This window comes from Hyperolius riggenbachi, chromosome 9, assembly GCF_040937935.1.
Source record: "Hyperolius riggenbachi isolate aHypRig1 chromosome 9, aHypRig1.pri, whole genome shotgun sequence".
Taxonomy (NCBI): domain Eukaryota; kingdom Metazoa; phylum Chordata; class Amphibia; order Anura; family Hyperoliidae; genus Hyperolius; species Hyperolius riggenbachi.
In genome coordinates, this window is record NC_090654.1 from 45,093,547 (window position 1) to 45,108,430 (window position 14,884).

Below are 14,884 nucleotides of genomic sequence, written 5' to 3' on the forward strand. Positions count from 1 at the left end.
TAGGAAGGAAGGGTTTGGGTTCCTGGAGAACTGGGCAGACTTTGCAGTCGGCTACAGGTTCTACAGCAGGGATGGGCTGCACCTTAATGGGGAGGGTGCAGCTGCATTGGGGGAGAAGATGGCTAAACGGTTGGAGGAGATTTTAAACTAGGATCTGGGGGGAGGCGGGAGGATAAAGTCTCAATACATAGACAAGATGAGGTAAAAAGACAGTGGGAACCTATCATTATGGAGGGTGGAGAGGGGGGTGGGGACAGTGTAAAGATTAAGGAGGTTGGTAAAAATTCAAGTAGCCAATTTCATGTAAACAAAATTGGTAAATGTGGTGGTAAAAATATAAAGTGCATGGTAACCAATGCTCGGAGCCTTGCAAATAAAATAGACGAACTAGAGTTCATTCTGAATGACAAAGGCTATGACATTGTGGGAATAACCGAGACATGGATGGATGAAAGCCATGACTGGATAGCTAATTTAAAAGGATACAATGTGTTTAGGAGGGATAGAACAGGGAAAAAAGGTGGAGGGGTTTGTCTCTTTGTTAAGAATTCTCTTACAGCTGTCCTCAACGATGCGATGGAGGAAGATTGCGAAGATGTGGAGTCCGTTTGGGTAAATATTCATGGTGGAAATAAAAGTTGCCAATTGCTTATTGGGGTATGCTACAGGCCACCTCTTATTAATGAAGCTGCAGAACTGCGATTACTACAGCAGATTGAAAAAGCTGCCGGTAAAAATGAGGTCATAATTATGGGCGACTTCAACTTTCCAGACATTGACTGGAGTATTGAGGCTACCCATTCTGGTAAAAGCAGCAGATTTCTGGCAGCACTACAGGACAATTACTTGACTCAAATGGTAACTGAACCAACTAGGGGGAATGCGTTACTGGATCTGATCATTTCTAATAGACCAGATAATGTATCAAATGTGCAGGTTCAAGAACATTTGGGAAATAGTGATCACAACATGATAACGTTTGAGCTGGTGACTGATAGGCCACGGGGCAGCGGGACCACTAAAACTATGAACTTTAGAAAAGCAAAGTTCACTCAAATTAGGCAGGCACTAAGTTTGGTGAACTGGGATAATGTACTACAAGGGGAAGATACTGAAGGGAAATGGCAAGCTTTTAAACTTATACTCAATCAATACTGTAGTATGTATATCCCATATGGAAACAAAATGTCTAGGAATAAAAAAAGGCCTCTATGGATGAATAGAAAGGTTAAAGATAAAATGAAGAGGAAAAAGAATGCCTATAAGGTCTTAAAACAGGAGGGGACAGAGGCTGCACTAAGCAATTATAAGGAGTGCAATAAAAATTGTAAAAAAGAAATTAGGCAGGCAAAGATTGAAGCTGAAAAACAAATCGCTAAGGATATCAAATCTAACCCAAAAAAGTTTTACAAGTACATTAACTCTAAAAAAAGAAAGGTTGACTGTATAGGACTCCTAAAGGATGAGGATGGGAACTCAATGGTGGATGACCAAGGTAAGGCAGAGTTATTAAATGCTTTCTTTGCTTCTGTCTTCACAAAAGAAACAGCACTGTTGCAAACTACAGAGGCGGAAGAGTCTCAATCTTCTAACTGTAATATTAAATACTTAACGCAGGAAGAAGTGAAGGCAAGACTAAATAAATTAAAAATAGACAAGGCACCTGGCCCGGATGGCATGCATCCTCGGGTCCTAAGGGAATTAAGTTCAGTTATAGATAAACCCCTTTATCTTATCTTTTGTGACTCTCTTGCAACTGGCAGAGTCCCAGTGGATTGGCGTACAGCCCACGTTTTCCCATTATTTAAGAAGGGCAAAAAATCTGATCCAGGAAATTATAGACCTGTAAGTTTAACATCAGTTGTATGCAAACTATTTGAGGGGTTACTAAGAGATACTATACATGACTTCATAGTAGAAAATAATCTTATTTCTCAGCATCAACATGGGTTTACTAAAGACAGGTCCTGTTTGACTAACATGCTCAGCTTTTATGAGGTAGTGAATGCTAATATGGATATTGGGAATGCTGTAGATGTGATATACTTGGACTTTGCAAAGGCCTTCGACACTGTTCCCCACAAAAGTCTGGTGCAAAAGTTGAGGATGCAAGGACTGGGGAAGAGTCTGTGTTCATGGATAGGGAACTGGCTAATGGACAGAAAACAAAGAGTTGTGGTCAATGGATCATACTCAAAATGGGAGACTGTTAGCAGTGGGGTCCCACAGGGGTCTGTTCTGGGTCCAGTGCTCTTCAATTTATTTATCAATGACCTAGTAGATGCAGTAGTGAGCAATGTTGCTATTTTTGCAGATGATACAAAATTGTGCAGAATCATTAACTCTCAGGAAGATAGTGTCATATTGCAACAGGATCTGGATAGGATGGCTATATGGGCACATACATGGCAGATGAAATTCAATGTTGACAAATGTAAGGTCATGCATTTTGGACGTACTAATGGTCTAGCACCATACAAAATAAATGGGATACAGTTGGGGACATCAAACTTGGAGAAGGACTTAGGAGTACTCATTGACAACAAGTTAAATAATCGTACTCAATGCCAAGCAGCTGCAGCTAAAGCTAACAAAATTTTGGGATGCATTAAAAGGGAAATCAAAACTCGAGATGCTAGCATAATATTGCCCCTGTTTAACTCTCTAGTAAGGCCACATCTGGAATATGGAATTCAGTTCTGGGCACCACATTACAAAAAAGATATTGCAGTTTTAGAGCAGGTGCAGAGACGAGCAACAAAATTGATATGTGGGATGGAAGGTCTCACTTATCGAGAAAGGTTAGATAAACTGGGTTTATTTAGTCTAGAGAAAAGACGCCTTAGAGGGGATCTAATTAACATGTATAAATACATCAGAGGGCAATATAATACCTTGGCGGATGAGCTTTTTGTCCCTAGGCCTTCTCAAAGGACTAGAGGACATGATCTGCGCATGGAGGAAAAATGTTTTAGCCATTTATTTAGGAAAGGGTTCTTTACAGTAAGAGTGATTAAGATGTGGAATGCATTGCCACAGGAAGTCGTTATGGCAAACTCTATACCTGCATTTAAAGGGGGCTTAGATGCTTTCCTTGCGTTGAAAGACATCCATGGCTACAATTACTAGGTAATGCCTAATGATGTTGATCCAGGGATTTTATCTGATTGCCATCTGGAGTCGGGAAGGAATTTTTCCCTTTAGGGGCTAATTGGACCATGCCTTGTAAGGGTTTTTTCGCCTTCCTCTGGATCAACAGGGATATGTGAGGGAGCAGGCTGGTGTTGTACTTTATACTGGTTGAACTCGATGGACGTATGTCTTTTTTCAACCAAAATAACTATGTAACTATGTAATTCAGGGTTGCATCCAGGGCAGCCACAATATGCGCATGTAAAGAAGTACAGTCCCCACTCTGCCTTTGGAGGTCAGAGGTGGCCGCTCTCAAAAAGGTGATGGCTTATGCGCAAGTATGAACATAAAAAAATCTAAAAACCCTCCAACCCCCCGGGGTGTCGACTACAACAAAACTTGCTAGAGGCGACTAAACTATATAAAACAAAAACAAAAAAGTCTAAAAAAATTGGCAAGTGTTGGTCTTACCTTAAAAAACACAAACACTCAAATGTAATTCAATAATTTGTTCAAAAAGCTTTTCAGACAGATACTGGGTCGTATGTAGTGATCGGACATGCTGGAAAATCCCGGGCCAACCTGCTCGAGTGGGTGTGCGGCGGTATCAACGTGTGATAATCACGAATGATGAACGCAATGGAAACCCCTGACTGCCCCCCCCCCCCCCCCCGTGCCTTGTGCACTGTGCAGTTATATTTTACATGACACGCCGCCTGCTAATGTCCACCATACTTCTGCATTCTGGCCCCAAGTGACTATCAACATGATGTGAGTCTCGCACACCACGTGCTATAAAGCCAGGAACCAGGTGGGGTCCAGAATGCAGAATCACGAGGACGGCACCAGCACGAACTGCAGCAGGTAAAGTGTAACTGCATGGGGCACCAGCGGGAACATAAAACAATAGGGGGACAACGGAGCTGTGTCACAGGACCGATTCCCACAAGATTTCAAGCTGAAATCGATTGTGAATCGTAATGGGGTTTATGGCGACCAACAGATATCTCTTTCCGATTCTAAGGGCTGGGGCACACCGAGCGTGTTTGCAGCCGCTTGCGTACGCTAGGGTAATGTATTACAATAGGGGTGTGCACACCACAGCGGGAAGAGTTTTGCAGGAACGCATACTCCCGGGGTGAGGCATTTTTTGGATTGCGGAGGCGTTTCTGCCTTAATGTTAAGTATAGGAAAAACGCAAACCGCTCTGAAAAACGGCAGATCACAGCGGTTTGCCAGGCGGTTTTGTTACAGAAGCTGTTCAGTTACTGTAACAATATATGAAATATGCTACACTGAAATCCGCAGCAGCAATCCGCAAAACGCTAGCAAAACGCCTCATAAAAAAAAAAGCGTTTAAAAATCTGCTAGCATTTTGCGGAACGTTTTGGTGTGCACCGGGCCTAAGAGAGATCTGTCTCTTGGTCGATTGGCTGCCAAAATTACTAGATGTATGGGCACCTTTATAGCCCGACAAGGTGGCTTCGGAAAGCAGATAAAATAGTCCACAAATTCTATAATTGTTTTAATAGTTGAATTATCTATCATCTAGGTTCTCAACGTGTGGTACGCGTACCCCAGGGGGTACTTCTGATGGTTCCAGCCAGGGGGTACTCAGGCTTGATATACTTAACCAAGAATAACAAATTTAGAGTTTTAGAAAATTATAAATCCTATATAAACAACACCAGATTGGTATTTTAGCTAATTAAAAGCAATAGTAAATGCTTGAAAATTGGTTAGTACCAATTATCAGGTACTACAATTAAATATATATTTGTCAAGGGGTATTTGTGATCATGTTTTCTATGCTAGGGGGTACTTGGTGAATACAGGGTTTTATAAGGAGCACATACCAATAAAATGTTGAGAAACACAGAGAATTATTGATTGTTCTAAGTGGCTGTTTCCTGATTGGCAGCTTGCGACTGTGACCGCCGTGGCATTCAGTCTCCGCAGTGCCATCGGGTCAGCGGTCACTGCACTTGTCGGATGGGAGTATCGGGTGTCCGCTGCGATCAGTGTGCACGAGGCTTCTCTGGACAGTTCCCCGACTGCCAGCCTTGCCACCAGTGCTTTGGAGACTGGGACCGCATCGTTCAGGACTTGGCCAGCCGCACCCGTGACTTGGTGCGCCGCGGCAAAGACATCCATCTGACCGGAGTGGCCGGTGCCTATAAGAAGAACTTCCAGGACATTGAGGAGAAACTTGCCAAAGCCCGCAAGATTGTCAAATCCCGCAGTGCCACCGTGGAGTCTGTGACCAATCTGATGAAAATCATGGATGACCTTCGGTTAGCAAATATTCATGGAGTTATATGCAAAGTATTTTTATTATTATTATTAATAATAATAAGGATTTATATAGCGCTGACATCTTCTGTAGCACTGTACAGAGTATATATATTGTGTTGTCACTTAAATGTCCCTCGGAGAGACTCTCAATCTAATCCCTACCATAGTCATATCTATGTCTATGTACTGTATGTATGTATCTTAGTTTAGGGCCAATTTTGTATTTATAGTGTAGTCGTGTATGTATAGTAGTCTAGGGCCAAGTTTAGGGGGAAGCCAATTACCTTATCTGTGTTTGTATTTGGGGATGTGGGAGGAAACTTGACTGCCCGGAGGAAACCCACACAGACACGGGAAGAACATACAAACTCCTTGCAAACTTATATTTTTTGTTGATTTCTTTGATTTTTGTTGCCGATTTTATCCTCACCCGCCTTATCCTTTTCAATGCCATATTACACTTGCTTTCTGTTTGTAGACTCTAATTTTCATTTAAAGGGAACCTAAGGGGAGAGACATATTTATTTCAATGCATATTGCCTGGCTGTCCTGCTGATCCTCTGCCTCCAATACTTTTAGCTTTAGATCCATGCAGCAGATCAGATGTCTCTGATAAATATATGACAAGATTAGCTGCATGCTTGTTTCAGGTGTGTGATTCAGACACTACTGACCTTAAATATCAGCAGGGCTGCCAGGCAAATGGTATTGTTTAAAAGGTAGTAAATATGGCAGTCTCCATGTGTCACTCACCTTGGGTTCCCTTTAAACCCCATTTTAAATAATGGATTGCATTCTGCGCTAGTCATAGTATGGAAAGACTTAAGACTCAGATGCATTTATTTTGGTCCAACCACTATCTGCTGCCATTTCCCGGCCTCTAGTCACATGACCAATGCGAGTCATGTGATCAGGAGCCAGAGGATGGCAGCAGAGAGTTTGTGGCTGTGAAGCATGGAGGAGTCCCACAGCTCTGGAGCAGGTAAGTATTTTGCCCCGTCCCTGCACTAGTCTGCATTGCGGGAGGAGGTGGCAGGAGATGTTTTTGTGTATATAGGTTGAGGGGCCTATGAACTCGGGGAGGAGGGGGCATGCTGTATTTTTTGCAGGGGCCCACATACATTCTAATTATCTAGTTATGCCCCTGAGTGGTTTGGCCATTATGTGTGAGGTGTGCAAGGATTTTTGTTTTAGGTAAGACTTTATGTAGTTTCAAGACTCTTTTTGGACATTTTGCTGTAACAAAACAAGATTCTCTTCCTGGCTTGTTACTCTCCAAGATGTACTCTACACTACTGCTGATGTTGCAATGTTCGGTAAGCCAGCACCTATTCAGTAAGGAGATCTTGGGCAAGACTCCCTAACACTGCTACTGCCTACAGAGCACGCCCTAGTGGCTGCAGCTCTGGCGCTTTGGGTCCTCCAGGAAAAAAGCGCAATATAAATGTTCTGTCTGATGTATCATCAGAGTTTAATCTAGTGATTAACTGGAAGCACTTTTTTTTTTAATTAGGAATAGAATCAATGAGTCCACAGAGGCCTTGACCCAGCTGGAGACAGAGCTCACCAACGTTCAAGATGAGAACTTTGATGCCAACCACGACCTCGCTGAGCTGGAGAGAGAAGCTCGCAGCTTGAACATGACGGCCAAGGAGAGGGCTCATCAGCTGGACGTCCTGAAGAACTCCAACTTTCTAGGTATGGACAGTCCTTCTACCTCGTTAAATAATAAGGTTTTAGAATTGCCAGAAGTCTATCTAATGGTGCCCATACATGGTACAAATTTTTCATCCAATCTTACCATTTCTATGTAGTATAAGGGTAAATTAAGTGAATATACTGAAAGGATAAATTAGGCAGTTCCCTTATATTACATAGAAATGTTAATATTGGATGAAAAAATTTGTACCATGTATGGCCACCATAAAGGTGGCCACATACGATACACTTAAATGATCCGATTTTATGGCAATTCAATAAACGATCGGATCTCCCGAAAAAATCAAAAGCTTTTTTTTTTTTCAATCGACTGAAAAATCTGATCGGATTTCCCGTTTTCTTTGGTTTTTATCGATCCGGAATGCCAGATATTTTTCTTCAATCTTTCTAAAGATTGTATGGGGTGTGTTAGATTGTCAACTAATATACCGTACACACCCTAGCAATTATGTCAGAGTTTCCAATCATTTTTGTCACAATTGGGGAAAAATTTTACATAAGTGTGTGGTACATTGGTCAGAAAAATGTATTGCAATTCTTAAATTGAACAGATATTTAAAAAATTGTATTTGTATGTAAAGCTTTGTGAATCATGCGCATTGAGTCAGACAGAACTATACGTTGTTATCTGCGTATTACAATACATTTCCCAAATGCCCAGAGATATTATTTGTTCAAGAAAGCCCCCCTTTCTCTCTTGTTTTTTACAGGTGCGTACGACAGCATCCACCAGTCCTACACTCAGTCTAAACAGGCTGAACAGCTGGCTAATGCTTCAGCAATTAACGTCCCCAGTCCTGTCAGTGACTCCGCTAAGACCCGCCAGAAAACTGACCAGCTCGTGGCACGAAACCGAGATGACTTCAACCGTAAGAACGCGGCAAACCGCAGGGCGCTCAACGATCTGACCGTTAAAACAAGCACATTGGACCTGAAGAATATTAATGAAAAGGTTTGTTTGAAATGCTTCATTGCTGTCCAGGTGCCAATTTGTGCACTTACCAAACTCCTGGCAATCCCTCAGCTGGTCTTCTCAGCTGGATCTTAATCTGCTCCCTTCTAAGATTCTTCTGGATTTAGTATTTCTTCTACTGCAATTTTGTAACCGTTCAAAACATGAGAATCTTTAGAAGCCGTCATGCCTGTACAAATTGAAATTAGTACTGCTCATGGAAATTCGTATCTACAATTATCTCTGAACTTTTCAGTAAACTAAGTCCACCTAAAGGGTTCCTGAGAAAAAGAGGTCATCCCCAAATGCTATTGGCAAGTTGTACAGGGTGGGCCATTTATATGGATACACCTTAATAAAATGAGAATGGTTGGTGATATTAACTTCCTGTTTGTGGCACATTAGTATATGTGAGGGGGAAAACTTTTCAAGATGGGTGGTGACCATGGCGGCCATTTTGAAGTCGGCCATTTTGAATCCAACTTTTGTCTTTTCAATAGGATGAGGGTCATGTGACACATCAAACTTATTAGGAATTTCACAAGAAAAACAATGGTGTGCTTTGTTTTAACATAACTTTATTCTTTCATGAGTTATTTACAAGTTTCTGACCACTTATACAATGTGTTCAATTTGCTGCCCATTGTGTTGCATTGTCAATGCAACCCTCTTCTCCCACTCTTCACACATAGATAGTAACACCGCAGGAGAAATGCTAGCACAGGCTTCCAGTATCCGTAGTTCCAGGTGCTGCACATCTCGTATCTTCACAGCATAGATAATTGCTTTCCGATGACCCCAAAGATAAAAGTCTAAGGTGGTCAGATCGGGAGACCTTGGGGGCCATTCAACTGGCACACAATGACCAATCCACTTTCCAGGAAACTGTTCATCTAAGAATGCTCGGACCTGACACCCATAATGTGGTGGTGCACCATCTTGCTGGGAAACTCAGGAAACGTGCCAGCTTCAGTGCATAAAGAGGGAAACACATCATCATGTAGCAATTTCGCATATCCAGTGGCCTTGAGGTTTCTATTGATGAAGATTGGCCCCACTATCTTTGTACCCCATATACCACACCATTGTTTTTACAATAGGAAGAGGGTATGAGATGTGCAGCACCTGAAACTACGGATACTGGAAGCCTGTGCTAGCATTTCTCCTGCGGTGTTGCTATCAGTGTGTGAAGAGTGGGAGAAGAGGGTTGCATTGAGAATCTAACACAATGGGAAGCACATGGCCGACTTCAAAATGGCCGCCATGCTGACCACCCATCTTGAAAAGTTTCCCCTCTCACATACTGTATACTAATGTGCCACAAACAGGAAGTTAATATCACCAACCATTCCCATTTTATTAAGGTGTATCCATATAAATGGCCCACCCTGTAGTACTCTGACAACCTGTGGGCTTGTGGTAGATTACTGCAGCAGGCTGGCTCAGGAATGGGTCTAGTCTTGTGCTTTTGTAGAAAAGGAGCAGTCTCTAACGATACCATATTTTAGTAATTTGTCGGCAATTTTTAGCAGCCCCTTGTAAATCAAACACAGTCTTTGGCATATTCCCTGAACATGTATCTCTCCATGACATGACTATGGAGAAGTCTCTTCCAGGAAATGTAGGTTTTATGAGGTTACAGGTACAGATCATGCACGTCGATTTGGATTGTAGATACAAGCAGGTTTAAAGTTTGTTGTAAGCTGCAGATACAGATCAGGTCTACTGAAACAAACCCATATAGGTCTTTCCTACGGCGACATTATACAATGTACGAGCGTTCCTTGATCCATCTTCTATCGTGGGAACACACAACGGGATCTGATTCACCACGATGGTCGGGGTCGCCACGTGTCACAAGAGAATTAAGCAAATATACGCACGGTGCCAAATAGCGGAAAAGATTGTTAGACACAGAAAAAGTCAGGCATCACAGGAAAATAAGGATGAAGAAAAATGCATCATGGGAGCACCTTAAAGAGACACTGAAGCGAAAAAAAATATATGATATAATGAATTGGTTGTGTACTATGAATAATTACTAGAAGATTAGCAGCAAAGAAAATATTCTCATATTTTTATTTTCCGGTATATAGTGTGTTTTCTAACATTGCATCATTCTCTAATATGTGCAGATTACACAACACTGCATTCAAAATGATTCTTTCAGAGCAGTCTGTGAACTAATGACCTCTCCTCTGGCAGATAAAAAGAAAACTGTTCACTTAGAGTTGAGATAATACAAAAGTCAGAAGACAGCCCTCTGCACGACTTTTTTGCATAGAGATAACAACTGGAGTTTCTTAACTCTTCCTGTACTGGAAACAATTAGACTGATGTATCTGATCTTAATGTTTTATTTCTTAGCTGTGCTACACATACAAATCATAATATCATAATTTTTTTTTCGCTTCAGTGTCTCTTTAAGTCTTGCTTACATAGAAATGGTACAACAAAAGGTCACAAGAATATGCACATACCCACCCACATTTTATGCCTCCTAGCCTGTCTTACATACCATCCATAACTTTAACCATCAACAACATACTATGCCCACCCACCTATCTTCCAGTTCCCAGACATTGATAAGGACCCATGTGAAATTCACCTTTTCTCCTTATCTCCTAGGAGATCATTTTTAATCTCCTCTATCTCTTCAGCACTCTGCAATTGAACTATCTGTTCAGCACTCTGCAATTGAAAAGGTACCAAAACATAGATGAAAAAGTACTGTTAAAACTATTCTGAGTATTTCCTTGCTTGCTTGTGGCTTGAAATCTATATTATTGCAAGTTGTTAAATATATCACCTAGGAGAAAACTTAGGAGAAAAATGCATAGCCAGAAGCAGCTGTCTGTAAGTTGCACAGTGAGCCTGGATTTGCTTAATGGACACCTGCTGGAAAGAACATGCAAATTCACAGTCGGTATGAAGCAGGTTTTCTCAACCAGGGAACCTCAGGGTTCCTTGAGTACTCTGCAGGGGTTCCTTGGCATTCCCCCCCCCCCCCCCCCCAAATCGTAGGGGAAATATGATACAGTGTTTCTCAACATTTTATTGGTATGTACCCCCTTTAAAACCCTGTACTCACCAAGTACCCCCTGCCATAGTAAACATTATCTCAAGTACCCCTTGACAAATATATATTTAATCATAGTACATAATGATTGGATCTAAACAATTTCCAAGCATTTACTATTGCTTTTAACTAGCTACAATACTAATTTTGTGTTGTTTATATAGGATTTATCATTTTCTAAAGCTCTAAATTTGTTATACTTGGTTAATTATGTCAAGTCTGAGTACCCCCTGGAACCATCAGAAATACCCCCTGGGGTATGCGCACCACATGTGGAGAACCTGGAGCACACTAAAATAGGGGATAGTGTAAAAAGGAGCACTAAATTTGGGGTCACAATAATTATAAGCACATTAATAAAAAGCACTAGAATAAGGAGACATTGTAATGGGGGGGAGGGGGGGTAGTGAAATAAACAGCCACGCCTAATTTTAAAGTCCATGCCTCCTGCAAAATAAATGCAGGGGTTTCTCGAGATCCAAAAAATATTTCCAGGGGTTCCTTGAGATCCAAGAATTATCTGCAGGGTTCCTTCAGGTTAAAAAGGTTGAGAAAGGCTGTTTGAAGAGTAGAGGGCTGCAGATTACTTTTGGATAACTTGGTGGTTCTGGTTTTACATTAATGTAACAGTTACCATGTGTCTCTGATAGTAGAAGTCCTTTACAAATGATGCAATAAGCCCAGTGATGGACTCTATATCCTGCAGGTCTGCGGAGCTCCTGGAGATGTTCCATGTTTGGAAAGTCCCTGTGGGGGTGCCGGATGCAGAGATGATGAAGGGAAGAGGCACTGTGGAGGTCTGAACTGTAATGGTGCTGTGGCAACTGCTGACAACGCACTGGACCGCGCCAAACATGCCGAGGAGGAGCTGCAGAAAGCTCTGGGAGAAGTGGATGTCCTGTTCCAAAAGGTATGAAACCTGCTGAGAACACTTTGACATCATATCTGCTTAGGAAATAACAGTGGTGACCATTCATAACCCTTTCAGCACCGGACGGTTCTGGCCCCTTAGTGACCCAGACCCATCGTCTTACTATTTTTACATTTTGATCATCATAATGGGCTCACAGTCATCCCAGGGCATACAGAGCAGGGGCGTTACTAGAACTCACTGGGCCCCATAGCAAAGCCCCCCACCCCAACTACCTGTGGTCTACAGGTTCTCCCCCTCCACTTACACCTTCAGAGTGGAAGTTCTGGCTTAGATGGCGTAAACGTAAGAAGATGGAGTGCAGCATAAAACACATCGGAATGCAGGTGGGGGTAGGTGAGTTAACCCCCGCATACCTCGCTCTCACCTCCCGCACACTGCAGGACATTCTCGATTTTTACAAGAATGTTCTCACTCATCCCTATTTAGGATCAAGTTGATGGAGAGGGGAGAGAATGACCAGGGAAGGGGATTGACAGGGAATACAATACAGTAACTGCAACAGCAAAACGCAGTCTGGGACAAGACACTCGAGGAGAGAAAGTAAAAATTTTCCACCTGCACAAAAAAAGCTTTCCTTGCCAGGTGACTTGGGTTTGTGAGTGTAATCAGTCTTCTTCATTCCTAATGAACTAGACCAGGGGTAGGGAACCTATCGCTCAGGAGCCAGATGTGGCTCTTTTGTTGGCTACATCTGGCTCAGACAAGTCAGTAGGGGGTGATTCACTAAGCTGTGTGGCAGCGCAAATACAATTTTCAAAGTAGTGCAAGCTACTGCTGTAGCATACACTACTAACTTATTTGCGCTGCCCCAAAATGAATGGCTGCTACAATTGTCCTACTCTGGACCCAGTCATGCCCAGTGACTTTGTAGAACAAGATCCCTGCAGTCTGATTGGCCCAATAGGTTGCCTGTCACTTGACAGGCAGCCTTTTGGACCAAAGTTCGGGGATCTCGTCCGACAAAGTGAATCAACCCCCAAGTCACCTAGCCAACAGTACAAGCTGTTAGTCGGTATTTCTCCTGTCTGGCTCTCAGGGATGTTGCTGAAACCCAAGAAAAGCTGCCTGGCAGATCAACTGTATACTCATCACCATGACAACAGGGACGTGAGCCCTACTGTCCCAGATTGAAAACTATTGTATGGCTCACAGAATTACATTTTAAAATATGTGGTGTTTATGGCTCTCTCAGACAAAAAGGTTCCTGACCCCTGAACTAGACCCCAAATACTAATCCTGGTGGGTGGCTCCTGGGATTTCTTTTGCGCTTTTTGGAGGTTTTCAACCACATATGTCTCTCAAGTAAGAGCCATTTTCTGTTTTCTGACAAGTTCCTTGTCTTGATGACACAGGTGGCAGAGGCCAAAGCAAAGGCAGACAAAGCCAAACAGCGGGCGCAGGCCACTCTCGATCGAGCCAGTGAGACGAAGGGAAGAGTGGAACAATCCAATAAAGAATTGCAGCAACTCATCCAGCAAATTAAAGACTTCCTGAACCGTAAGTGACTAGAATACGTATTTTATTAATGCCTAGCTGTCTTCATGTGTGAGGTGTGGTGGCCTAGAGGCAAAAACAGTAATCTCACTGAAGTGCTGTTCATTTCTTTTTTTTTTTTTTTTTTTTTTTTTTTTTTTTATACAGACTAAAAGTTTTAAATATATAACCTATTAAAAGACACCTGAATGGAGAGGAATTTGAAAGGTGCAAGTTAAAAAAATAAACACATTTTAATTGTCCCGCTGTTGAGATGATCCTTTGCTTTTAAGACTTTCTGATTCATCGACCCAGAACAGGTTTGCAAATCAGGTGGTCTGACTCCACTGGCTGCATACTTGTTGTAGTGACGGCCTTCAGACACTACAGAAGCCAAGGGGAAAGGACACATCCAGTGAACCTTCATGAGTTGGCATCTTCAACGTGGTTCAGTTTATCCAGAACGCCCCATTAGAAATCCATGCCATGCACTGATGAGGATCAACCAATCCGAAACAGTCTGTGTGCTGCATGCATGTTGTGTTATTGTGGCTCTGTAATATTAACCAGTTGACATATCATTGCATTCCAGCGGTTCTGGAGGTGTGTTTAGCTATCAGGGACAACAAAGGGCTGATTTGCATATTCAGCAGTGATGCATTGTGGGACACCTCAGAGCTCACTCCAACCTGAATAATCGCAAATACTTTCTGTTTTAAGAAGGCAAACTTCTGCTTTACATAAGGTACCAAAGTGATGCCTTTCTTTACTTATAGGCTACTTTCACAGTAGGACGTTGCGTTTGATGCAATATTAAGGTCGCACAACGCAGCTGTAACGCAACGCATATATAAAACGGCGCATGCTGAACATTTTAAAAAAGGAAAAAAAGAAAACATTACTGAGTATATGCAACACAACTAACGCAGCAGATTCACTGCTAAACGCACAGCATGCAGCACTTTTTTATAACGCTACACATTACACACTAACGCAACGTGTGCACTGTGAATGTCGCACACTCTGCGTTAAAGTATTTTATAACGTGCAACTTTAACGTCGCACTGTGAAAGAGCCCTTAAAGTACTCTTGCAGTGGTCTGGTAATATCTTTGCAAGTGTTTCTCTGGTTTATCCTCACAGAAGAACTTGAGGGGAACATGAAGCATAAATGATATGGAGGCTGCCATATTTATTTCCTTTTAATGCGGAACTGAGGTTAAAAAAAGTTTCACTTACCTGGGGCTTCTGCCAGCCCCTTGCAGACTTCCTGTCCCGCACCGGTCCTCCACGATCCTCTG

The 14,884-nt window shown here is 42.3% G+C and overlaps 1 protein-coding gene across 5 annotated transcripts in view; it reads left to right on the forward strand.

Moving 5' to 3' along the window:
• Window positions 1-14,884, forward strand: part of LAMB2 (laminin subunit beta 2) — a 193,882-nt gene that overhangs the window by 164,824 nt on the left and 14,174 nt on the right. For all 5 annotated transcript variants that reach the window (XM_068252640.1, XM_068252638.1, XM_068252642.1 and 2 more), the window contains 5 exons: window positions 5,054-5,426; window positions 6,941-7,125; window positions 7,857-8,098; window positions 11,884-12,087; window positions 13,464-13,608. In XM_068252640.1, coding sequence (XP_068108741.1) covers window positions 5,054-5,426; window positions 6,941-7,125; window positions 7,857-8,098; window positions 11,884-12,087; window positions 13,464-13,608 — 1,149 coding nt within the window. The remainder of the gene's footprint in view (window positions 1-5,053; window positions 5,427-6,940; window positions 7,126-7,856; window positions 8,099-11,883; window positions 12,088-13,463; window positions 13,609-14,884) is intronic.